Here is a 27,124-nt window from a genome sequence, read left to right on the forward strand (position 1 = left end):
GATAGTTTCTAGTAAAATTATTCTATGTCTAATCTCAGATAGGCACAGACAAAACAGAAATATTCAGAATTTCATTGGATCACATCAGCACTATAACATTCTCTGTGGCCTAAAACCTGAATGTGTGTTATTACTGTGTTTCTAAACAACACGAACACAAATGATAAAGAGAATCTTGCATAATGCTTCATAGTTTAAATTTCTCCAAAAAGTAATTAAATGTTTGGTAATTGGATGTTGAAAATTATCTTCCTGAAAAGATAATTTTTGACAAATTGTACTTATATTTAATGTCTCTCATACTGTATTCCTATTGCATATAAAAGTAGGTGTAGTCTTTGCAAGGTTTTCTCTCTATACTGCATGTGAGGAAATTTATTTCCCTCTCTTCACTGATTTCTATGGCTGTGTTGTGGATTACAGAGATAGAAGTCATGAAACATGAAACTGATCTGAAAGCGGGCAAGCGGGCAGAGGGAAGGTGAAAAGCTTTGCAAACCTTCCAAACTTGTCCTTGCTGGGGAAGCATTGTAATAAAAAGAGAGAAAATTACATATAAACAAAGATTGTCAAACTATGACATGCGTTACGTTTCAGTAGAGAACTAATGCAGTGAAGATCATGGATAGTAAAAACAACTGTAAGGTTATAGTATGTTACAATTAGCAACATTTTAGAATACATATTTATATTACTAGTGCTATATATTTCATGTAAATAAATACTGGAGATTTTCTCAGAAAGTATACCAAATTATTATAAAGCCTCTGTAAACCAATAAAACGATAGTGTAAAGGGAAAATTAACATACTACATGCAACTATGAAAACAGGAAACTATCAGTGAAATTTTACATACCTTAAAAAGAACGGTAGCCAAGAACAAAAATAAACAGTTATGGGTATTTCTTAAACTCCCATCAAACTGAAGAGATTCTGTTCAAGCATCACCTAATTTTCCTTTCAAAACCAATTCCAAAAGTATAAAATTAAATGCAAACATTTCTATTTTCTCCAAATGAAAGCTGGGGTGCAAGTTAAAATTACTGTGATTAACTAGTATAGTCACACAAAACAGAGTTCCAAGAAATCTCTAACTTGGAAATTTCTAACAATGCTAACATGAGTTTATGAAGTTTCCCATTATTTTATCTTGATTATTAAAAATATATTAGTTATTTTCGTTTAAAATATTCTGGTATGTCTTTAAAAAACTTAAAATATTTTATCTAGCTTATACACCTGCTGCCACAGATACCTACCTACTCTCAAAAAATACATAAATGCATAGTAATCTAGAATGTTTAGAATGGCATCATGGAAAAATCACTATCAATTCAACATATATTTACTGAATGCCCACTATGTGCCTGAATGTCTAGGTACTGCTACGCACAAGGGATATAAAGACAAAACAACATAGTCTCTCCCCTTAAGGAGCTTACTTCTCAACACCTATGGTTCAATAATTCTCATTTGTATGTTTTAAGGTTCACAGTGTAATAATGCTCTGAAGTAGGTAGGACAAGTATCAATATCCCTATTTTATAGATATAGAAACCAAGGCTCTAAGAGACTTAGCAACGTATTAAGGTAGCAAGCGACTGAGGAGCTATTTGAACCTAAGACTATTAAGTGCAGCACTCTTTCTAACAATCTGAACACCAATGATAACTGGTGCTCATGATGACAACTTTGAGATAGACCAAGATTTTGAAGTGCCTTCCCAAAAGTTAAAAAGTATATTTATGTAGTAACATTAAATCTACTATTATAATTTTTTTAAAGAGTGACTCGTGACGTAGTACACGTGCAGAGATTGCTCCATTTGCAATCAGAGGACAATATTTATTAAGAAGCTATTTAGTGCCAAGCATAAAGAATAAAAAGACATAAAAATGGAACAGTACCTGCTACTAAAGAATTTATATCCTGCTGGGGTGAAGTAACAAATAAACAGGTGAATAAGGATATCCCTATGGGCATCTCAAAACACGTGATGAGATTTAATCTTCCCTAATTCCATTCCCACACTCCCAACTTCTCAACCTCTTCCAAACTCCCTATTTACTATCCACCCAGTCACCCAACCTTGACATCAACTCAACTCCTCACTCACCCCACGTGTCCATTATGTTGCTAGGTTTTATTTCTATCTTCACATCCCCTGCATACAATCTACACTCACAAAGCCACCACATATCAGGCCTTCTTATCTGGACTATTTCAACAGTCTTTAACTGTCTCCTTGCCTCTTCCCATTCCAATCATCCAGGCAAAATCCTAAAGTGATTTTTCTAAAGCATAGGTCTGTCCATGCCTCCTCCCTAATAAACTCTAGTGAATCCTTAGTACTTTCTAAATCAAGTATAAAGCCTTCCATTTGGCATTCTAAGCACCTGACCACTTCCTACCTTTCCAGTCCACTTCAACTTTCCTCCCTTCCACATGCTCTACAATCTAACTATAATGACCTACCTGCTATTTATTATACATTTAACATCAACTCTCCCTGCCTTTGCAATGCTGCTCCCTTGTGTGGACTGCTCTCTCCAGCTACCTTCAAGATTCAGCTCAAATCTAATCTTTTGCTGGAAGCCTCTTTTAGTCAATATTTCCCCACCTCACCCATCCTAGCAGCTGGTGGCCTTTCCCCTTGAAATTACTTTCCATTTACCCTGTGTATATACGTAGTTATTTACGCATTGTCTCCCTCATTGGAATGTGAGGTCCTTAAAAGGGCAGGGACTGTTTTTGCCTTTACATGCACCCCCAGCACTTAGTAATAACCACTTAGCAAATGTTTTAATAACAAAATAGTAGTAGTTTTACCCACTAACACCTGGATGAATCAGTAAAGGCCTCTTTTCTATGGGTTCTGAGAGGGAAAGCTGAGCAAGGAAAAGATTCCAGGCATAGGGGGCAGGGTATGTTAGAATGTCCAAATGTAAAGAGAAGGGACATGCTAAGTACAAGTAGCCTAGTTTAGCTAGTGTTTAGACTGAAGAAGAAGGCATAATGTGTAATTAGCCTGGAATGATAGGCCGGAGAGAGACTGAAGGATTTTAAATGCCAGGAGTTTGTATTTTATCCTAAAGACAACAAGGAGCCACTAAAGCTGCTTTGAGCATGAAAATGAAAATATTTGATAAACCAGAAATCCCTATTCCCCATAATAACATGTAAGAGCTTAAGAGAAAAGAGTATAAGCAATTGTGTTTTGCTGTTCAGTCACTTTCAGCTGAGTCCAACTCTTCATGACCCTATTTAGTATTTTCTTGGCAGAGATACTGAAGTGGTTTGCCATTTCCTTCTCTAGCTCATTTTACAGATGAGGAAACTGAGGCAAATATGGTTAAGTGATTTTGTCACTCTACTAGTAAGTGTCTAAGGCTAGATTTGAACTCAGAAAGATAAGTCTCCCTGATTCCAGATCTGGCACTCTATCCACTGTGTCCTCTGGCTGTCTCAAGCAACTGTTTAAAGATAAGACAGGATGAACTTGCCTCACACTGAATAGACTAGGCAAGAACGAAATTTTAACATCAACATAAGAATTTGCTTAAAGTCAGTGGAATTTCTTTTTCTTAGCACTTCATAAGCTTGGCATTGCTAAACATAATGGGCTAGAAAACCTCCTTAATTTTTTTTATTCTGAATTTAAACACCAAAAAAAAAAAATCTAGAGCATTTCCATATATAAATGAGGATTATATACAAAACCATAAATTTCTATCTCATGCCACTTTTCTCCATTAGAATGTTAACATTCTATGTTACCACCACACACTTTCCAATTACTAAAATAAATTTATCTTTCTAGGTTTCTCTGGACTTTTGTGTTTGAATTTAAAGTTCCTATTCAACTCTGGTCCTCTTCATCAGAATGCCTGCAATCCTCTAGTCCATTAAAGTTCCATTTCTATCCCTGTAGAATTATTCTCAGCTGTGCAGGATCAAATATTCTTGATTATAAGTCTATAATTCTCTTTTCACCTAAAGCAGCTCGGAAGATCTGAATTCAGTTCTCACCTCAGAAACTTCCTAGCTATGTGACCCCAAGCAAGTCACAGTCTCCAACAGCCTCAATTTCTACAATTGTAAAATCGAGGATGATGAGATAATATCTATATAGCACTTAGCACACTGCCTGGAAAATAGTAGGTCTGCCTTTGGTTCCTTGGTACATAAACACCTTTTTTTCTGAATGTTTTTATTTGAAGTTGTAGGTTTCGGCTGCTACATTCCTGAGACTTTAACTTCTGGGGGTTTCTTTTAGGAGGTGATTGGAGGATTCTTTCTATCTTCACTCTGCCCTGCAGTTGTATGAGATCAGATCAATCATCATTTCATTTTCATTTATGATTTCTTCAAATACAGAATCTGTGTGCAGATTTTTTTTTGTTTTTTAAGTTATGGCTTTCAGGGTGTCTAATGATTCTAAAACTCTGTTTTCATCTTTTGATTTTGTTCTAATATTTCTTGTTCTCTCCTGGAATAACTGATTTCTATTTGTTCTATAATTTTCAGGGAATCCACTACTTAGGTAAGGTTTTCCATGTTCTCTTCTATTTATTCTTCTTACAATTCTTTCCTAAAGAGCTTTTTTTTTCCTTACTCTATCTTAATTTCCTCTATTTAGCTTGTGATAAATCCATTCCTCTCCCTTTCAGTCACTGCTTGGAGGTGTTATGGAGTTACTTTCTCTTGCTAGCCTGGATTCTGGGGCATCTCTTCAGTAATTTTTTTATAATGGTACCATGTCTTTGAGTTAACTTCTCTCTCCAGCTTTAGTTCCAGAATTGGAGCTTTGTTCCAGGACCAGGCTCCAACCCTTGCTGGGCTTTTCAGTAAGATGACAGAACAGACCTGCTTGGCCTTATCCTGGGTCACCCAAGTTCCTGCACTGACTTCCATATCTCCTGGGGTTCGACCTGCTTCTTCACCTCTTCCCCCAATCTCTGAGGTTCAGTAAGGGCCCTCAAATGCCTCTCCAGGGACCAGAGAGCTCCTATGCTTGGACTGCCCTGTTCTTCGCATTACTGGGTCATATTGGTCACTACCACTTTTTAGAGCTTCCAAAATCCCTGCTGTGGGTCTCCAACCACTCTAGCCTCGAAGGGTGGGGGAACATTGTCTTTTCTTGCATATATCTTTTAACCTTCTATGACCATACTGGGATGCTATAGGCCTTTACTGGTGCTGGCAGCCTCCTTTCCCAATGCCCACAGGCTTCTGGTTTGCTTTTTGTGCAATTCTGTGGTAGGAGAATTCATTTACTACAGTTTCTTTTTTGAATTGTTGATCATTATTTGGTCTGGTGTAAGGTTCAGGTTTCTGCTGGGGTAGATGTATGGAAACTGAGAAGTTTACTGCTACTTAGGCAACCATCTTAGAGAAAAGTCTTTAGAAGGCCTCTCAAGATGACTATCCATGCATGATACTCACATATATCTGTGTACACTGATGTATAACCAAAAGCAGTGCTTCTGAAGATGGTAATTTCACTTACTCTAAGAGTTAAATACACTATCCTCAAGCACTAAGTTCTCAAGCACTTATTTCTGTTTCAAACACTAATGTCCATAATTACACCCTAGATCAAACCTTCAATTCATACATACCGTAAACCAGTACTGTATGCAACATTCTTGAGGGGTGGAGGGGAAAATGACAAATCAACCCACTCAACTCATTTAAGTAGTTTTTCTCTACATCATAAATCAGAGGGTTTTAATCTTTTTGCATGTCATGGCCCCCTTTGGCGGTCTAATGAAGCCTCTTATCAAAATGTTTTTAAAATACAGAAGATACATAGCATTACACAGAAAGCCATTTACACCAAAGTAGTTGAAAAAAAAATTTTTTTACGTTTATAGACCCCGGGTTAAGAATCCCATGCCAAAGAGGTTTTTGTGTCAGAAATACTTTCCATGGCTGAGAACAAATGCTGGTGTCTATGCTTCATTATGATAATATTACTATAACTAGAAGGGTATATTCTGGTTATAACAACCTTACAATGAGGAAAGAAGGCAGGAGAGTAAATAGTTAAAAAAATTAATCAGAATACTCCAATAATCAAAGCTCAAACTAAAAGGAATCCATTCTATCCCAAATCTGTACATTGCATCTCATTTTTCTTAGTGGAACTCCAACTCACATTTACAACAGTTACCCTTTAGACATTTTCTCTTGGATGTCTCACCATCACCTCAAATTCAACATATTAAAAACCAGACTCATTTAAAAAAAAAAAAAAAGCTTATTTCACCCCTATAAAATCAATCTTCCACCAAATTTTCCTTGGCCAAAGATTATACCACTTTCTTAGTCAAACAAGCTTTAAGTGCTTTCAGAGATGCTAAGAATAATATTTTAATAAGGAGCCAAAAATTAGGCCAGAAAGCCAATGACTGATTACTGATCAGCAATCAAGCCCTGTTCACTAAATCTGCTCTTGTTGTTCCATTTGTCCTTTCTTTACTTTGTCGACCTTGAGTTTCATATGCTATCTGAACTCATTATACCCTACTTGCTTTCTGTATCTCCCAGATAGTGCCTTCTCGACCTAAATTTTTAGTACTTTCTTGTCCTCTACAAAGATGAAGTATTGACTCACAAGGCAGGGTGCTACAAATATGAAATGATAAACAGAAACACCATTATTGTCTCTATAGAACTATGCTGTTCAGTTAAATAATATGTTTATTTGGAAACAAAATGCCTAATGTTTGTTTGTTATTGTTTTGTCCATGCCAATAAAGTACTTCTAATTAGTAAGGGGCTGGAAACCTTGAGGATTTTTTCCCTATTAATTTGAAAAATAGTCAAAGAAACGAATTTATCTACTGCTGTACCATCGTACTCTGCTTCAGTTTCACTGTGGTACACAAAAAAGAGAACTAGATTAAACAGTTCTAGTCCTAGACTCTTCTACTAATTAGCCACGTGACCATGAGCAAATCATTTCACTTCTTATTAAATGAACTTCCATTTCCTCCGAAAAATGAAGACGTTGAATCTTGAGGGTTTTTCCCAGATCTAGTATTGCAAGGATAGAATTAGAGTGGTTCCATCTGACCTCAGTAAAGTAACCTCTCTGAGGCCCATTTTCCTCATTTGCAAAATAGGGATAATACTTGCACTGTCACTAGCAGAGAAACATATATCTCTTTTGTAAATCCTGAAGTATAAAAATATGAGTTTAGCTGCTTATATCTATGACACTTATCAGATCCCCCTCCCTGCTAGGCTCAAGACTTAAATTTGCATTTATATAGTCACTTAAAGGTTTTGCCAAAATTCTTTAAAAACATGATCTCATTTAATCCCACAATAATCCTGTAAAAGACGTACTCTTTTTATACATTTTAAAGATGAGTAAACCAAGTATCAAAGCAACTTGCCCAGAGTCACATAAGCTAGAAGGGTCCAAGATGGGATTTAGACCCAGGTCTTCTTTACTAAATCCAACACTATTCACTATACTATGCTGCCTGTACCTCTCTGGTATCAATGCCGTGAGGACTAATACTTCATAGAATAGAATGTTAAGAGCTGAAAGGGCCTTCTGTCACACAGTTCAACCCTTTCATTTTACAAGGAAGTAAAATGAGTGAGGACCAGAAAAATTATAGGACCAGCCCAAGGTGACATAGCTACCTAGTGGCAGGGTTGGGCCTTCAGAAGTCAGGTTTAAGTACCAGTCAAAGGTTTATTTATTCACTGTCAATGCATGGATTAGTATACTTATATTTCATGCCATTTTCTTTTCCTTGTAGGTCATTTAAAAAAAAAAAACCAGTGCTCTCGCACTAAAAATGGACATACATTTTTGATCAGGAGGATGTACAATTTTAATAAGAAACAAAAAAATTTTTAAATTTTTAAATAATTAACCTTTCAAATGACTTTTTAATGTTAGCAGCACTTATACTTCTTAAGTTATTAAAGCTTAAAACTGCACTAAGACTTTTGGGACATCCTTTATTTATTACCCACTTCTGCCAAAAAATGAAACCTTGTTGAATCTTGTGACATTCTTTTCAGAAAGAGATAAAAAGTATTTGTTATCACTCCTAGGATACACAGCATTTTAACAGATTCTGTATTATAGAGTATATACACTTAAAAACCTTACCCTGAAGTTTAAAGTATAGGAAGATTAAAAGGAACCAATAAGTAATCAAGAGAAAAAATGCATTTTAAAGCAAAATGGCATTTCTCCTCGATGGGATTGTAAATTTATGGGATTATAATTATGGTCAGGGTTTGATAAGAAAAATTATTATGTCATTAGCCTAATTTAACAAAGACTGATAAATAATAACAGTTATTAACAGCTTTTTAAGGTTTACAAAGCAATGGCTGTCTCATTTGACCCTCATGATAACCACGGGACATGTAGGTAGTAGAGCTATTATTAGCTCCATGTAATAGATGAAGAAACTGAGGCTCAGAGAAGCTGTGTCTTACCCTTGATCATCCATCTAATAAATGTAACAAATGAGATTCAAACCCAGGTGTCTTCCAAATACAATACCCTTTCTACTATATTTAGTTGCTTTTTATGGGAATGGACTGATTCAAATTTGAAGGACTGATCTCCAAGCACACAAGGTAAAAATGAACCCAGTTTGGCCACAAAACACACCTAGGTTGGAATGAAAGAGAAGAGACTGCTAAGGGCAATATTTTAGGACAGTCATTCAGTTGTCCAAAAGACTTTTACTGGACACTTACTAATGTATGTGCATTCCATAAAAACATTATTAGGTATCTACTTACAGAAGCCTGTTTTTTACCAATTAAGTACACTATTCTGCTGAATATATATAGAAATTTATATTTGATCCAAAGGACAATGGATGCCAACAGTAACCAAAATGACAATTAAAACTGTGCATGGGAAAAAAAAAAGTTATTACGAGATCAATCCTCCTTCAGTGCAGTTTAATCTTTATGTTGTACTATTAAATTGTTTGGAATGGGGAGTACCGCAAGAAGTTGCTAATAGATATAACCAGAATGTACCATTCAGAATAAACTGTGAAATTTGAAACAGTCACATTTAAATTCTATAAAACCTCACTACAAAGGCTACATAACATACATGTAACTCCTGGCAATGCCTATTTCAAATATATGATAAAGTAAGAGAGGCAGCATAGAACAGTGGAGAGAGGGCGTCAGCCTCAGAGACAAGAAAACCAGAATCCCTATCTATTTCTATTATGTGACCACTACAGGAAAAGTGACTCTAAGTCATTTAACCTCTCCATTGCCACAGGCAAAAATTTCTCTCACACTAATTAGCAGAGTAGTTGTCAAAGGGCTTTGATAAATAGTTTCCAAATGGAAGTTTCCTACACCAAGAAAATCACAGGCAATTCACATTGCCTTAAAAAAAAATCCAATTTACTAATTAAACTACAATAAAAAAGAAAGTTCACCTGAATTACATGATTTTTAAAAATAAATGTAACTTTGTTGCAATAGTATGTAAAATTTAAAAAAAAAACAACTCATTAACACAAAATAAAAGGAAAGTTCATCTGAACTAGTTTTTTTTTTAAAAGATACCCTTCTTGCAATTTTATGCAGAATAATTTTTAAAAACCTATAAAGTATTGATGAGGACAGGTACACCTCAACCTACTTACTAATAATGCTAGCATTTTTGTAGCACTTTAAAGTTTGCAAAGAGATTTACAAATATTATCTCACTTTACCCTTACAACAACCCTGGGAGGTAATTTTTATTATTATTCCCATTCTATACATGAGGAAATTGAGGTACAGACAATTTAAGTGGATTGTCCAGGGTAATACAGTAAGCTCGGATGCCAAATTTGAACTTGAGTCTTCTGGACTTTCACGGTGATAGCTTGACTTTGCAAAGCACTTTATATAGGTTAACTCATTTGATTCTCACAACCATTCTGGGAGGTAGGTGCTATTATTATCACCATTTCATAGATGAGAAAATTAAGCTAAAACAGTGATATTATATAATGCTTAAGGCTTAAAAAATGTTTTGTAAATATTATATCTGTGAAGTAGATATTTCAAGTTATTAACTCCATTTCATGGACATGGAAACTGAGGTTCAAGTGACTTGACCCTCCTAACATAGCTAGTAAGTGCCAAATGTAGAATGTGAATCCAGGTCTTCCTGATTCCAAGTTCAGCACTCTATCCACCAGAGTATAGGCAAATGAGTACCTTAGTAAAAATCAGCATAGCAATTCAAGTACTTTAAAACAATTTACTATTTTCAAAATTTTAAATATTGTTCCTTGAAGCAGTCAATGTTGGAAGAAGGGGTCATGGAAATATTGACACACTAATAAGTGACTTGGAATTCTGCAAAGAAAGTGACCAAAATATCTATACCCTTGACCAAGAAATTCTGCTACTAGACATCTACCCCAAGGTGGTCAGTGACAAAAATAAAGGCCTCATTTACACCAAAATATTTATTGTTATACTTTTTTATGGTAGCAAAGAACTAGAAATAAAGTAGGTGCCTATTGGTTGGGGATGGCTAAACAAATTGTGTCACATCATTGAGATTAAATATTACTTGCTGAAAGAAAACTCTGAACATGAAGTAATTCGTATGAACTAAAGCCATATGAAGCAGGACCTAGAAAACAATATAAAAAATGACTACTTCAATGTAAATGGAAAGAACAAAAACCATTTAAATTGAATGCTGTGATATTATAACAATTATGGTGGGTCTCAAAGAATAGATATGAAAAAATTCTGCTAGAAGAACAGACTTTTTTGATATTTTGATTATTTGGGTTTTTTTCCTCTTTTTAATTCTTTATTAGAAATAAGGAATGCCTCATAGGGAGCATGCATATGGTGAGAAATGCAGGTAATTTCAAAACAAAAGATACCAACTTAAAATATTTTTAAAATAAACACCTCCCCTTACGATATTTATCTGCCTAACAAATCTTTATCATGAACCACGGTAAGTTAAAAATTAACCAGAAATTCCTATGTATTATTGGGATGGTTACTTAATAAAACTTGGTATAATAATCTTTGATATACAATTTTATACTATATTTCTATTGAATATTTTCATAAGTTGATTTAAAATACAAAAATATGAAATATTCCATTTCAAAATTAAGGACAAAACATATTCTAGGTAGGTAGAAATTTTATACATAACTCTGTAATTGAAGTCCTCCACTGAAATTCTATCCTGATGACTCATCATGATGCTAAGATGACTTTGGGCTCCTTAAGTTTGTTACCCTGCAACCTAAACTCAGGTAAATGCTGCAGTCAACTAGATAAGCTTTAAGTTTGGATCTTAGCTGAAGGACTAGTTGATTATGTTTGTAAAGGCTCACCATCAGAACAGGGCCCAAATGATTACATGTTGTGGTCTCAATAATTTTAAAAAAGCTTTCGTTAAACATAATACAGCTATGATTTGCATCTGCAGAGTGAGCATACAAACCCTCAGAATCAGAGACCCATCATATATTGAAATAAATTTTAGTACTAGGAAAATTATTACTAGTTAAATAACTTGTATTTTCTTTTTTGTTTTCCTTAAATAGAATCTGTATTTTCTACAGGTTCAAAATAATGATTCTATTTTATATTCATTTCTTCTCTAAAGTTGTTTTTCTTCCGTAAAGACATTATGTTAATTTTCTTTGGTACTGCTTGGTCCTATTTATAAACACAATCTTTAAAAATTTTGCATGTTTTTAAAGCACAATTATTTTCAGAAAAGCTACACTAAAAGTAAAAACAGTAAACCAGATATGGAAACATTTATTAGTTTAAAATGAATAAATTTTCAAGAACTGAATAAATTTGTACATATTTTAAAATCTTCTTGCTAGTTTATTAAATCCCCATGACTAAATAGAAGCTTCTACTATTAATACTTGCTCTTGTCCATTGAAATATGATAAATAGGCTCTCTATCCAGACATTTCACAAATTACTAAAAAAAAAAAAATCAGTAGTAAATGGGAAAAACCATTCCTACAAAATAAATGGATGCTTCTTTGGATTTGCACATCTAAAAAGCTCTAATTCACTTTTCTTCCTGATAGCACAGAGAATTCTGTAAAACAGAAATTTCACTCTTTGGTCTTAATTATATGGATTGAAAAGAATTAAAATGCTTCTTTCAGGGACCTGGACTTGACATCAGAAAGACCCAGCTTCAAATTCTGCTTTAGAAACTTACTACCTCTGTGACTTTGGCAACCGATTTAATCTCTCTAGGCCTCAGTTTCTTCATCCACAAAATGAGGGCTTGGATTTGAAGTAGTCTATAGTCCCTTCCATTCTGAAAACTATGATCCTTTAAACAGTAAGGCACTTGAAACCAATTTTGAAAACAAAGTTCAAATATAACAGATTCACTCTTAGAGAGAAAGGTGTTTTTAATACACACACAGACACATATTTACTCTCTCACTCTCACTGGTGGGAACTAGTGGTTAACCCCTTTAATCTCTGCTACTGGGGAGGCTGAGGCTAATAGATCGCTTGAGTTTGGGAGTTCTGACCTGCAGCACGCTAAGCTAATTGGGTGTCTGTGTTTAAGTCTGGCACCAATACGGGGAGGCTTGGAGGCTAGAGTTGGCCACCAAACTACTTAAGGGGCAATCCATCACAGGTCAGAAATAGAGTAAGTAAAAGCTCTCTCCCCCTTCCCATCAAGTAGTAGACTGAGCCCTAGTGGCTGCTGTGCTTCCAGCCCAGTGGCTGCTGGTGAGATAGGGAGACTTAGTCTCTAAAAAAGAGGGAAAATAAAGAAAAAGCAAAAATCTCAAGTATTTTAAAAGAAAAGGGTAGCATATTGATACATATGCTACACATCAATAATAATGAGTTGAGAAAGTTTAACCATCTTTACTCCTACTGGTGGCAAATAATGGCCATTCTAGAAAAGGATTTTTGCTTTTCCCTAAAAATAACCACTGCCAATAATATGTAGGAATTTCTGGTTAATTTTTAACTTACTCTGGTTCATGATAAAGATTTTTTAGGCAGATAAATATTGTAAGGAGAGGTATTTATTTTAAAAATATTTTAAGTTGATATCTTTTGTTTTGAAATTACCTCCATTTCCCACCATATGCCTGCTCCCTATGAGGCATTCCTTATTTCTAATAAAGAATTAAAAAGAAGAACTGGCTGGAATTGTATTTACTGTGATTGCTATCGAAGTAGCAAAAGAAGGGGATGGAGGAGGAGGGGAACAGCAGATTTTAATTAGATCCAGATAATGCAAATACTGTACAAAATACCTGAATAAATTATCAGTCAGTAGGCCCAAGTATCTTCAACTTTATAAACTCATTTTTTTATATCATCCTTGTGAGGTTTTTTTTTTTTTGGACAACCTAAAGTATAGAAAGCGGTTTCCTATTATTCTATTTTTTTAAAGGTTCACAAAAGAAGCAAATTTGGGCATATTAACTTCTCTACTTCTATAAATTAAATCATGTTTCCTCATTAACTGTCTCTGTGCTAATCAATCATTAATTAGTTCACAGTTAACTCAGAACCACAATATACAAAATACCGAACTAGCCATAATTTTAAATAATGCAATTATACATGCTTATTGTGGCCAAGAGGTGGCCATAGGTTTTTGAAAACTATGCCAATAGAGAACAAGCTTTGGCAGGTTCTGCCCCATGCTGGAAAGGTTTCAGGAACAGTAGTCCTGGCAACTATCAGATTCAGTTTACTTTCTGCAGACCAGTCCAGCTAAGCGCTGAGGGGCTTATCACCAGTAGGCCGGCCACTTAGTAATGAATCCTCTGGCCATGGAGACTCATGAAACAAAGAAAAATACAAAATGGCCCTCAAGTTCCCCTTTCATCTCTGCACTGACAGTGCCAGACTGGCAGAAGAAAGGCCTAAGGGAAGGTTCTAATAATCATGCAAATTTTAGACCAAGTACTATACTATGCTAGCTAAAATTAATGCTTCCTCATTTAGTGATCATATTTCGAGGGGAATTAAATCATTAATTTTGACCCACTTGCTATAAATAAAACTAGACAGCAAATGAAAGCTGAAAATAAATGCAATTTCTTTGGCAAAACAAAAAAGTTGGCAGAAATGATTATCATTTCTTCAAAGGCAACAAGAAACGTGACTTCATGGGATGTGTGATCATCTGAAATTGCAGTGCTCATGACAAACATTTGCAAAATGATTGCTATGACAATTGCAGTTTATGTGAAATCATCTCATGTAGAAAGTGAAGAAATAAAGAAATTTTACATAGTAGTCTTAATGCAAAGGTAGACACTGAGAAGGGCAGCAAAAAGCAGGTTGGCTCAAGAAAGAGTCCAGATACTTGAAGAGGGAAAATAACTTTAGAGAGGATGGTGCTAACAGATACAAAGGGCAAGAAAAGCATTAGCACTTGAGCTAAGTAAGACTTAAAGAAGCCAGGGATTCTGAGATTCGAAGTTTGGGAAGGAGAGTATGCCAGGCATGGGAAAGTTCCAGTGCAAGGGTAGAGTTAAGAGATGGAGTATCGTGTGCAAGCAACATCAAGTAGGCCAGTATGGCTGGATTGTAGAACTGGAAGAATGTAATTAGATTGTAAAGGTAGGAAAGTGACAGGTTGTAATGTAAGTGATAGATTCAAATGCCAAACAAGGAGGTTTATATTTGATCTTAGAGAAACTAGGGAGCTATTGGAGTTTATTTAACAGGAAGATGACATGATACTTTAGGAAAGTTATTTAGCAGCTATGTGGAAGGTAGATTACAATGAAGCAAAGCCTGAGGCAGGAAAAACAATTGGAAGGCTGCTGCAATAAGCCCAGATGATAAAAGCCTAAACTAGGGTGGTGGCTATGTGAGAGGAGAACAGAAACAATATATTTAAGAGATGTTATAAAGAAATTACAAGACTAAATAACTGACAGATAAGTCAAAGGATGACATCAACATTGCAAACCTGGATGACTCTGGAAGGACACTGGTCCAGATTACTATATGCAGTCGGATGAACAACTCACAGAATTGCTCTATAAGTATACGTATCTTGGTCAAACCCTAAGAATAATACAATGAAAAGGAGGCAAGTAGCTATATTATCTTTGGGAAATTTTGTTGTGTTTTTAATAGCCCCAAGCATTTCTCTGAAGCAAAAATCCATCCTTTATATGTCAATATTCTTCTTGCAAAGTTGTATAGCTAGCTGTAAATTCTGGAAGGCAAATCTCCAATGAATTAAAGGTATGGGTCACCCAGAGAGCAACGGAGGCCGTGAGGAAAATACAATGTATTCCAAAGAAGAATAAATGGTATAAGAGTAGTCATATACAAATATTACCAGAGAAATGTACAAACAGAAAAGGAGATAACCAACCATATAATAAGAGCAAAGATTAACAGCTAGACTGTGTGGTCCAGTAGTAACCACTAAATATCAAGAAATCCAGAAAAAGGTCCTCAGCACATCAGGTGCACTGGGATCATTTACAGGAAGCCACGGAATTACAAAGAATACTAAGAAACAGCTAGGTTATGATGGGCAAAATTCAATAAATTAGTAAGTATTAAATACCTGGTTTGTGTCAGACAACTAGGCAGTGGGAGATACAAAGACAAAAGAGTAACAGTCTCTGCCCTTCATAGAGAGATAATAGATACACATGTAAAAGGGATACAAGATAACTTGGAAGGAAAGGGTATGCACTGGCAGCTCAGCCTTGAAGAAAACTAGAGATTATAGGCACAGGTGATGAAGTAGTACACTTTCTTGGGCAGGGAATATTGACAGCCAGTCCCCCCAAAAAAGGCACAGAAATAGGAGATTAAGAATAACATATGAAGAATGCCAGTTTAGCTGCACTGTCGTGTACAGGACAGTGTACACTACACAATAAAGCTTGACAGATGACAGGTTAGGAAAGACATTGTTAAATGCCAGAGTTTAAATTGGATCCTAAAGGTTACAGGGATCCACAAGAGTTTTAGTATAAAAAGGATATCATGATCAGACCTGTCCCTAAGGAAAATCACTTTGCCATCTGTGTGTAGTGGACTGGAATGGGGAAGACTTGATGCAAATGGATCAGTCAGGATGTTGCAATAGTCTAGGGGAGGGGGGGGAGAACATGACTTGGGACCAAAGCTATGTTGACCAGAGAGGTAATGGATGCAAGAGATGACTCAGAGGTAGAAATAAGATGGAAATTGACTAGGGCAAGTCAATGCAGTTGCTGACAGTTGTGCAAAGCAATGTTGTAAGGATGATCAACTGTGAAAAATTTAGCTACTCTGATCAAGACAATTCCAGAGCACTCTTGATGGAAAATGCTATCCATCTCCAGAAAGAAAATTGATGAACTAAACTCTGGAGTGCAAACTGAAGCTTAATTTCTTAACTTTATTTTTCTTATTTATGTGTATTTTAACATGGCTAATATAGAAATGTTTCATATGACTTCACATGTATAATTGATATATTGATTGTCTTCCCAATGGAGGGGGAGGGGCAGGGGCAGGAGAGAGAGAATTTGAAACTCAAAATTTTTTAAAATGAATGTTAAAAAATGTTACACATGTTATTTCACAAAATCAGTAAGATATATATTTTAAAAATTATTCACTCCTCTGCATATCTACTTTTCCTCTTTACTTAGCCTAAGTCATCCAGTATAAATACAAAAAATGCATTTTTAAAAGAGCATGATTTTTTTAAAAATTAGTTATTAATTTGTTTAGCAGAATGATTTGTTGAAGCAAATAATATATTTTAGGTTTCAAATTTATCAAGAGACGTTATTTTCTTCAGTCTAAGGTAATTAAATCTATCTTCAAGAAATTCTCATGTAAACAGTCTACCTGTGCGCAACACTTTTCCAGTGGTAAAAAGACAGGCACATACTTGGCAGAACTAATGCAGTCTTAACAAAAGTCTTGCTGCTAAGAGATACAAAACTATATATCCTCTACAAACATCTCCATTCATTTCTCTCAATTCTTTCCTCCGCCCCACAAAAAGAAGAAAAAAGTAGCAAGGGAAGAATAAGGTCTGCTTTCTACACCTCTGTATTATTCTTTCACAAACCTATCTTCTTTTTTCTACACTAAATAAGAAATGAGGAATTCTATTTTATTTTGCTGCTGTTCTTCATTTGTTTTTCTCTAGGGAAGCACAGAACTCAAAAACAGGAGCAAAACATTGTGTTTTTTTTTTTTGACAGATTACAAATAAGATAGGAGGGAAAAATAACAAATACTTAAGACTGGCTCATAGTTAAATAAACCTAAAGAGTCCTCAAGAACACTAATGCTGGGGCAGCTAAGTGAGTAGAGCACCAGCCCTGGAGTCAGGAGGACCTTAGTTTAAATGTGACCTCAGACACTTGACATACTTACTAGCTGTGTGGCCTTGGGCAAGTCACTTAACCCCAATTGCCCTGCCTTCCTCCCTCCAAAAAAAAAAAAAGAACACTAATACTTAGATTTTAGTCCTTTTCCACTACTCCTTAATATGACTAAGGTGACAAATGAACTCTTAAGGGAAAATACACAGATATTTATTTAGCTAATACATATACACAAACATATATACACACACAGATACATGTATATATACACATACACACACATATGTTTAGCCCTCTTTGTCAATGGGAGTATTGCAAGATCACATAACAATGGTATAGTAAAACAGGAAAGAAAATAAAGCTGTAACACTGAAAATAAAAAGGAAAGTCTTTTTAGCTGGTTTGGAGAATTTACTGAATTTCTTTCTTAAGAAAGAGACAAAGTTCTGGAAGAAACAGGTGTAATTTCAACACTTTCTATGCACCAACAGCTGCTTTAAACTTGCTGAAACTCCTAAACAACAAAATGACTGCCTTATGTTTATAAAGTGTTCCACAATATTTAAAGTGATTTCACATATGGCACAGGTAGTAAGATATAGTGGACATAAAGCTGGTCGGTAAAACTGGGGTTCAAGTTCCTTCTCTGACACAAATCAAACTATGTGTGATCCTGGGCAACTAAGTTTACTTAACTTCTCAGTGCTCTAGGAAACTTTCTAAGACTAAGTTGCAGAAAGGGGTTGGCCTATTTTCGTAGAAGTTTTCTCACCTGGGAGTTTCCTACACTAATAAAATGATTGTCCACTCTGTAATCTTACTCTTTCACATACCTATCTCATTTGATCCTCACAGCAATTCTATGAAGAAAGCAGGGCAGGTTATTTTAGTCATTTTATAGGTAAGGAAAACTTGGCAATAAGAAAACATGCCAGTTACATCAAACTTCTATGAGCCTCGGTTTAACCTTAAGAATGAAATGAGATGAGAATAATGGAATTTGAAAGCTAGAAGGGACCTTACAGAGAATTGCATTTCCTTTTAATACATGAAGGAATAACTTAAAATGTTAAACCATATTTTTTTCCCTGTTTTACAGATGCTACTATTTTTGTGTGTGCTTCCTTGTACTTAATACAACATTTAAATAATACATGATCTCATCAGTGTAGTTTCATTCCTTCCACCAAAGCAAACTGCAACTCTTATTTTGCCTTAACAAGTTGCAATGGCTAAAAGAAAAAAATTCAACACCCAGCTGCCATCTCACTGGTGATGGACTTCTTCAACTTTAGCTAAGTTAATTATCAGATAACCATACAGTCAGCACAATGATAGGCCTGTATGTGATGCATCCTTCTAGCTTAGTTAAGTAGGACCTGGCAGAGTTTATATGCTACTGGAATAAAAATTTTTCCAAGTGCCAAGGGTCACATTTCCACATCAAGATGAAGTGCATTAGGACTTCAGTGGAAGAGTTTTCTCACATTTCAAAATGATGAAATTTTCTTTAGTAATCAAAATTCATCCATTATTAATGTTGCATACAGAGAAGCATACTTCTACTGTCTGGAACAATTTGTAAAGAAAGTCTATCTTACTACTTACTATTTTTCTAATTTAACAGCCTTGCTGAAACCATATTCTAGAACAGACTTCAAGTTGTAATGTAGCAATTTATTTGCGAATTTACATTACAAATCTTATTTGATGAGTATAAACTGTGAGACCAAAAAAGTCACATAATTGGTGAGCAAATGATTTTCTTCATATTTTGGAAGGATTTTTGAACATTTCAGCCACGTGCTGGCAGAATTACAAACAATTTTATGGACTAAAAGACTAAAATTCCACATGATATACTAGCATTCACATAACCATATTAATCAATAACAGCAAACCAAAATGTAATCACTTCACAATCCAAGGCAATATTTTTTGTACAGGAAACAATGAAATAGAAACAAATAAAAATAAAACTGTGACTGTATTTCCTTTTGTAATAAATCAAAATACATAACAAAACCACAAATTTTTATATTCTGAATTTATCATTTCAATGATAGTTTTTCAACAGTAATGTAATAGTACTTCTTAGCTAAGTAATGAGTTATAAAATTTGTAATGTAATATTAAAACATCCATAACTTAGTTTACTAATGTTTAATTTGTGAAAGAAAACATTACAAAGTCTGAGTTTATAATGTAAAAATGTTTACAGAACACTCAGAATTTCTATTAGCTAAATCACTTTTAATGCTACTCTTACTTCCTCTTTTAGAAACCAACAAGACCATTTCCTTTAACCACAATACCACACGTTTAGTACCTTCTAGTAATGTTTGACTTGCTATTTCTTCTGACATCTAATACTGAAGTTTCTTATGAATATCTGTAAGATTCCACAGTAAATTCAGTTCAATATGGAGTGAATACCACGGACATCAACATTAAATTATCCCTAACCTACATAAATTTCCTTTAAAAATTTATAATTAGCATTTTTCATTCGAGTTCTATTTTGTTAAGGAATATCCTTATGCCAAACGTTAACAAAAATCACAAAGAAAGATTTATTGCAGCTCACTCATACTCACAAGAGTTCTTAACTTTTTCTGTATTATGCATCTTTTTAGCTCTCTATAGAAGCCTAAGGCCCTCTTCTAAGAATAATGTTTTTAGATAGGATTACAAAGTAAACTAATTCAAGTGAAAGATATTTTTTTTTCTCAATCAAGTTCACACACCTCCTGAAAATCTATTGATGCTCCTATAACCCTAACCCTAGTCAAGAACTCTTAAACAATCAGATTTCACACCCAACTCTTCACAACCCACTCTTCCACTTAACATGTGGAAGAATGCTTTTGGACACATGTGGACGTTTGAAAAAAAGCAATTCTCATCAAAACACTGTTTTAAACAACAGCCCTTTAACAACGCTATTATGAAATGAATTACAGAAACATATCTTTTTAATTAAAATTTAAACAGGTTAAAATGTTTATCTTAACGTTACCAATTCTTGAAAGAATGAGTCTTACTCTGTATTTAAAATTAACAAATAACCTTGAGGCAAACAGTAATAAAAGTCTGAAACCAAGTATACATATAATCAAAATATTAGGAACTGAAATAGCTGATCCCTACACAGATTAATCTTCAATGTATCTAAACTGGCAAACTTTACCTAAGTTTCCAAAAAAAAAAATGTTATTATTTTGGTTTGTTTCCCCTGGAATATATAAGCATAATGTTGTGGATTAAAACAAAAAGCTACCTGAAGCTTTAAAACTATCTTTATTAAACTACAGGCCAACTTGCCTTTCCTGGACTTTCTGAAGATATCAAAGCAATGGGTAGCAAACAGCTATTCAAAACATTAAAGAATATTTAGTAGTAATAGTGGGTAATACGGTTGCAGACTTTGTTTCAGAGACATAGCCAACTTTTAAGAGTGGCCTTTAAAAAACACATACATCTGAACCTAGGTTTCTCCAAATGTGTTTAAGTTGGAGGAGAAAGGAAGGTGGCAGGAAAAGCAGGGTTAAGGTTGTTATTCCTGTTCTAGTGAGTCACAACTCCTAAGTATTAGGAGAAAATTAGTTCCACCCTCACTTCTCCCTCCTCCCTACCTTCAATAAATGAAATCTCCCTAAGATGTTAACACCCTCTCAAAAGGCTATTTCTTAGCAGCCTAGGAGAAACTGGCAGAGTGAGGACGGGTGAGGGTCATCCGGTGAGCCATTTCCTTTTCCATCCTTCTTCACTCCCACCCCCTCCCCAAATGCCAGGAACCAGTGAAACATTGGGGAGTGTTAGGTGGGCCACCAAGGGCCTTTTTGCCCCCCACTTTTTCATGTGGCCGCCGCGGTTCCAGAACAAGCAAGTTTCCCTATCTTCCCCCAGCATCCCCACCCTCCAGCCTTTTCCTGCCGAGCTCATTCCCCAGTCCCGGTCACCCCGCCCCCACCGCTGAGCTGGAAAGAGAAGCAGCTGGGGGGGGGGGGGTGCGCCCCTTCCCGCAACCCGATTCTGGCTCCCCAGGGCGAGCGGGGGAATGGCTTCTGCTGGCTTCCTCGGCCAGCCTTCAGGGGCCGGGGCCGCGCCAGGGGTGAGGCTCCCCGGACTCCGCAGTTAGGCCGCACCGGGGCCCAGCCCTGACTCTAGGCTGGGGGGGAGGGAGCGGAGGGAATCTTCTCCCCTTGGTTGCGTCCTTCAGGCCTCCCTCCCCCGAGCCGCCTCCACCCTCCACCTCCCCGTCCTCCCTCGCCTCAGCTCAGCCCGGCCCGGCCCAGCCCTCCCCGAGCGCCGGCGGCCGCGGCTGCCGCTGCCGCTCCCAGCCGGCCTCCTCCTCGGCCGCCGCCGCCCTCAGCAGCCCCGGGGCCTCGGCAGTCCATACCTTCTTGATGTTGTAGAGGCGGGTGAGCATGCCGATGCCGCGGTCGTTGAGGATGGTGAGCTTCTCCGCCAGCTTCTGCTGACTGGGCTGCAGCACCGAGCGCGACATGGTGGTGCCGCCGCCGACCCCGCTCCCCAGACAGCGGCCCGCGGCCTCCGCGCTCCCTCCCTCGCTCCGTGTCCTCCCGTTCGCTCGCTCTCGGCTTCCTCCCTTCCCCGCCCGCCCTCGACCTCCGCCTCAGGAGAGTGCTCCCATGGCCCGCCCGCCCCAGCCCCGCCAGCCGGTGAGCACGGGAGCCGCCGCCGCCGCGGCCGCTGCTGCTGCTGGGGGTGCTGCTGCTCTCGCCGCTGCCGCCACCGCTTCAGGGTCCCTTCCCCCGGCTGCTGTTCACCGGCTCCCGCTGCCTGCCCGCCTACCTTCCTGTCCGCCCGTCCTTCCGTCCCCACCCCCGGCTCTCCTTTTCACCCCACCCCCCAGCTCCGAGCCGCTTTCCCCGGCTCCTCCACTAGGTGTGGCGGCGGCAGCGACAGCGGCGGCAGCGGCGGCTCCGCGTCTCCCGGCCGGCCCAAAACGAGGCAGCTTCTCGCAACCCCCCCACCCCCAGGCGCGCACCCGGGTCACCTGATCCATCTCCCCAGCGCCCCTCGGCGGCTGGAGGAGGAACTGCAAGAGCAGCAATTCGGCTCCCACCCTCAATCCTCCCTCCTCCACTCGATAGGGGCGGAGGGAGGGGGAGCCTGGAGCCCTCCATCTGAGGCTTGGCCCCATTCCTGCACAATATTGCCTAGCAGGGGGACTCCAGGACCCTTGGGGAAAAGGGGGACTCCAAGGGATTATGGCAGTGCTAGGGTCAAATTTACTTTTTGTTCCCTAGTCTCCTGTCCCCTTTCGTGCTCCCCCAGAGTGGCAGAGAAAGCTAGGCTCCCATGCCACCCGCTGCAAATCACCCGGGGCAGAAGCACGGGGGCGGGAGGGAGGTTGTCCTCGAGTGTCGCTTCTCTGAGAGTGGGTTGGTCGCTCCCGGCACCTTCCCCCCACCCCTCTCACGCCCCCGCCATCACTCCCACTCCTCTGACAGCAGCTCCAGGCAGAACGTCGCAGATGGTGCCCCTCCCCAAGAGGCTGGGAGCTCCTCCTCGCTCAACTCCTTCCCAACCCCACCCGCATAGAGAGTGCCTGCCTCCACCGCCCCGCACCTCCACCCCCAATCTGCTTGACAGATGGGGTCTGGATCTCGAATCTAGAACCCAGGCAGGAGAGAACAAAGGTGCTGACATTCCCTAGGGCCCCTGCTCCCATCGTCATTCTGAGCCCCCTTTTTTGAAAACAAGCTGAGTTTGGGGTTTCTGGTAGAGTTCCCCAGTTTTTCCCCCTGCTAGGTCAGTTTCAGCTCAGCTATTCTGGTAGCTGCTTCCTCTGGTCAAGAACCTTAAATTCCTGCTCCAAGACTGAGCAGTGAACAGAGAAAGTAGGAAGAGGAGTGGTAGGAAGGGGCTGACATTCCAGCCTCACAGAGCTCTACTGCCTTCATATTTTTAGGCTTATAGTCCTCCTGTTGTTTAAGTTCTAATTAAATTTGTCTTAATGACAGCATTCTATCCAGGCCAGACTCTGTAGCAAAGATGATATCTCTAGATTGATCAGAGCTCCTGGGAAGACAGATCTTTCATTCCTTCAACAATCATGATTTTTTTAGAAAGAGGATAGTCCCTGCACAGGCCTTCCATGCCTTAGTACTAGTTCCCATGAGTTGCCATGGCCAGAAAATTTAATCACCTGGTGGCCAGATCTTAATAAGGGATGAGTTTTTCCACACAGCTGAACTTCAGATAACACACATGCCTTTAGAGTTTGGTAGAAGCTTGGACTTTACCGGAATGGCCTTAAAAGAAATCCAAAGAAAACTCCAAGCCAAGAGGAATAGGACAAAATTCTATTTAAGTAGCAGCTTCTTTCTTTTTTTTTTTCCTAAGGCAAACAGACCCACTTGTCCCCATTTGAATAACCGTTTTACTTTCCCATATTGTATTAGGTTTTCTAAATTCTCCAAGAATAGTTCAGTTTGTATGAAGTATGGAGAGAAAAATAAGCCATCGGTATCTCAAACTCAATGCGAATAAAACACCTCATCTTTGCCCTCAATCTCGTCCCTCCTCCAAATTTTCCTATTTCTTTTGAGAGCAAAGACAACTTTCCTGTGAGGCACATTTATAATCTGAGTATTCCTGGACTCCTCTCTCCCTCACCTTGAATATTTAATTAGTTGTCAAGTCTCCACAGATCTCAGATCCATTCCTTCTGTCACCTCTCTGCATTCACACAGGCCACCATTCTAGATAAGGTCTTTATAAAAATCCTCCTCTATTCCTCCACTATTGAAATAGCCTTCTAATTGGTCTCTCTGATTGTAGTCGCTTTCTTCTCCCATTCATCTTCCACACAGCAGCCAAATTAATAGTTATCACTTCCACATAGAAGGGGTTAGGGGCACAGTGCCCCCAAAATATGGAAAACTGGTGTAAAATTTTTTGGCTTTCCCTTCACACCAAAGAAGAAGCCTGAGATGTTATGGCATTAAATGATAAAATATGAGTTTTCATCTGGTGTTGTTTTTATTTAAGTTATTTAAGAAAACTGGTGACATATTTATATGTTTTGTGCAAAATAAATGAATGGTAATAGATTTTTAAAAATCTTATTATGTACTGCTATGTGAAAGTCTGTATAATATTTCCCTTAAATATGCATTATTTTACTTATGAGTTTTTTTTACTGAATTAATCTGAAAGGTACAAGCCCTGGATTTGCTACAGAGTGAAGAAGTCTGTTTTTTTTTAAATTTCTAATTTTGGAGATCTTGCGGAAATCAAAACTCTTACAATGCTTTGAGCTGAGGAGCGAGGAGAGGGGGAAGAGATTGTCCCACATGGGTGTATGTATATTTTGGAACCTTTTTTAAATGTAAAAGCTGTACATTTCTGGGAAGTTCTGAATTTTTGTCTTTTTTTTCCTTCAAGCATTTTGCAGTGAGCTTCTTTTATATATAGCAGACAATGTGAAAGAATACAAAAATATGTGAAGTTCGTTTTTAAAAAAAAATCTACATTATATTGCTGGTACAATACACTAAAAAGACTTTGATTAAAAAGAAACAATAATAAAAGGCCTCCATTTTAAATGTCATTCATATATGCCTTGTGGATGAGAGCTATATTCTTTTACACACTTTTTTAGATAAATAAATTATTGAATTACTGAAAAAAAGATAAAAGCAGTTGACATCATATAATATTATACATGTATTTTATGCATTTCCAAGTTCCTAAACTTTTTCTGTGTCATCTGCTGGTCTTCAGGTGACTTCCGTGGTTTCTACAAAACTCCCCGGAAATTCCCATTTGATTTCTTATGCCAACCCTCAATATATTGAAACCTCAATGGGGAAAGTCAAGATGTGGAAAAGATAACTGTATACCTAAAACACAGTTCTGACTATTGCAGTTCTGACTCGCCTACTTCAGCTTTTTCCTATTGGGTTATGTATTTAGAACTGGAAAGGACCTAGAAGTCATGTCATCCAACACATTAATTTTGAAGATGAAGAAATAGAGGCCTGGAGAGGTAAGTGATTTGCCCAAGGTAATATAATACAATATAGATAACTGGCAAAGGCAGGGTTCAAGCTCAGGCCCTCAGTTCAGATCCTATGTGCTTTCTACTGCATTCTGCTGCCTATCATTGCCTCTTGGACAAAAGACAAACTTCTCAGCCTGCTATCTTAGATTCTGTTCTTATTGCCCCAGTAAAATTGAAGCTCCCTAAAGGCAAGGATTGTTTTTAATATTTTATCTTTTTATCTCTAGTGCTTTTCATATAGTAGGTGTTACATAAATGTTTACTGAATTGAATTGAGGAGAAAGTTCGTTTTTCTGCCCCACAATATTGACAGGTGTGATTTTACCCATAGGAAGAGAATGTAAGAGATGACCTGTTTGGTATTATTTGAAAAGCATGGGAAAGATTGCCCCATCCCCAAATGTTACCCCAATCTTTCTCTCACTGTCCCTAGAAGTCTGTCATTACAAACTCATTCCTTTGGGTTAAGGCTTTGCATCTCCAAGAGTCCTTAAAATGTGTCAAGTGCACCTGACTGGCCTCTAACTTGTGGATGGTCAGAGCCAAACAGAGCAGACTAGAGACCAGAGAGTCAGGAATCAAATGGAAGTTTAATTTCAAAGTGAGGGAAATGGTTTGCAAGCAAGGAGACAGATTGGACACCTGTGCCAGGGCCCTCCCCTTAGTGGGGGAACCACTTTAGTGTGATTGAACCTTGATTTATATATTTGTGGAAAGACAAAAAGTCCAATAGTATAATGTAGAAACAGTAGTGAGGCACAACAGCAACAATGAGGCAAGGTTGTCTAGTGACAAAGTCAGTTCATAGCAGGGCTTCATATCTGGTCCTTTTCGTGCTTACCAGAGCTCAGGGACCATCAGTTCCAGAACATGAGCACAAAGGATTATTATGCCAAGCTCAGGGCACAGTTTGCTTGCTGGGCCTAGCTCTGGAAAACTATTAGGGTATCTCCTAATAGTATCTTGACAAATGCATACACCCCTGGTGAGGTAACATATTGAACAGTTATCAATCATTAATACATTGGGAGGATTAGTTTATCAGATTGCTTTCTAACCTGACAGTTAGCTAAAAGGGAATGGAACAAAATATAATTTTGATAAGAAGAAGCAAAGAGGGAAAGGTTTGGAGCATAGGCTACCTCCCAGAGATTGTGGAGATGCCAGCGGCATTGTAGGGAGAGATTCTGAGCAACAAAGAAGCAGCATATGGATTGTCCAGGGACAATTAACAAGAAAAAAAGAAATTTACTGAAGGAAAAGTTGGGAAGAGGCCAAGAATGAATTTCCCATACTTCACAGTTTTGCTTAGGGCCAGCACTAGGTACCACCAAAAGGGAACTGTCACTTTCTATTTTTTAAGGGGTCCTGCTATACATGGGCAAGGACAAAAAAAAAAAAGACAAGGTGTGCTGATTTGAATGCAACAGTTTGTTTTCATTAAAAAACCATTGGTAGAGTACTGACATATTCCCAGACAGATTTGTGCCTTTATAGCTGCTTGTTTGTGTTCAGAGGGCCCGTTTATGTTCAGAGGGCCCAAAATGGCAATCACAGGATCATGGATGGTAGAGCTGGAAGCTCAGGCTCAGAAATCATCTAATCCAGAGGTTCCCAAACTTACTTGGCTACCACCCCCTTTAAAAAAAAATTACTCAGCACACCCTGGAAATCTTTCTTTAGCCCTTTTAACAGTTCTTTTTTAATTTGCATCATTTCAA

The 27,124-nt window shown here is 37.8% G+C and overlaps 1 protein-coding gene across 5 annotated transcripts in view; it reads right to left on the reverse strand.

The window, feature by feature from the left end:
* Window positions 1–22,202, reverse strand: part of NCKAP1 (NCK associated protein 1) — a 127,400-nt gene extending 105,198 nt beyond the window's left edge. For 2 of the 5 annotated variants that reach the window (XM_036743509.1, XM_036743508.1), the window contains exons 1-2: window positions 21,768–21,977; window positions 500–517 (exon numbers count right to left, since the gene is read on the reverse strand). In XM_036743509.1, coding sequence (XP_036599404.1) covers window positions 500–517; window positions 21,768–21,875 — 126 coding nt within the window. In that variant the 5' untranslated portion in view covers window positions 21,876–21,977. Of the gene's footprint in view, window positions 1–499; window positions 518–21,767 lie in introns of all 5 variants that reach the window. The other 3 variants (XM_036743511.1, XM_036743510.1, XM_036743512.1) reach the window with 3 other exon arrangements.
* Window positions 22,203–27,124: the final 4,922 nt, after the last annotated feature.

The sequence above is a fragment of the Trichosurus vulpecula genome, chromosome 2 (genome assembly GCF_011100635.1).
Source record: "Trichosurus vulpecula isolate mTriVul1 chromosome 2, mTriVul1.pri, whole genome shotgun sequence".
NCBI lineage: Eukaryota > Metazoa > Chordata > Mammalia > Diprotodontia > Phalangeridae > Trichosurus > Trichosurus vulpecula.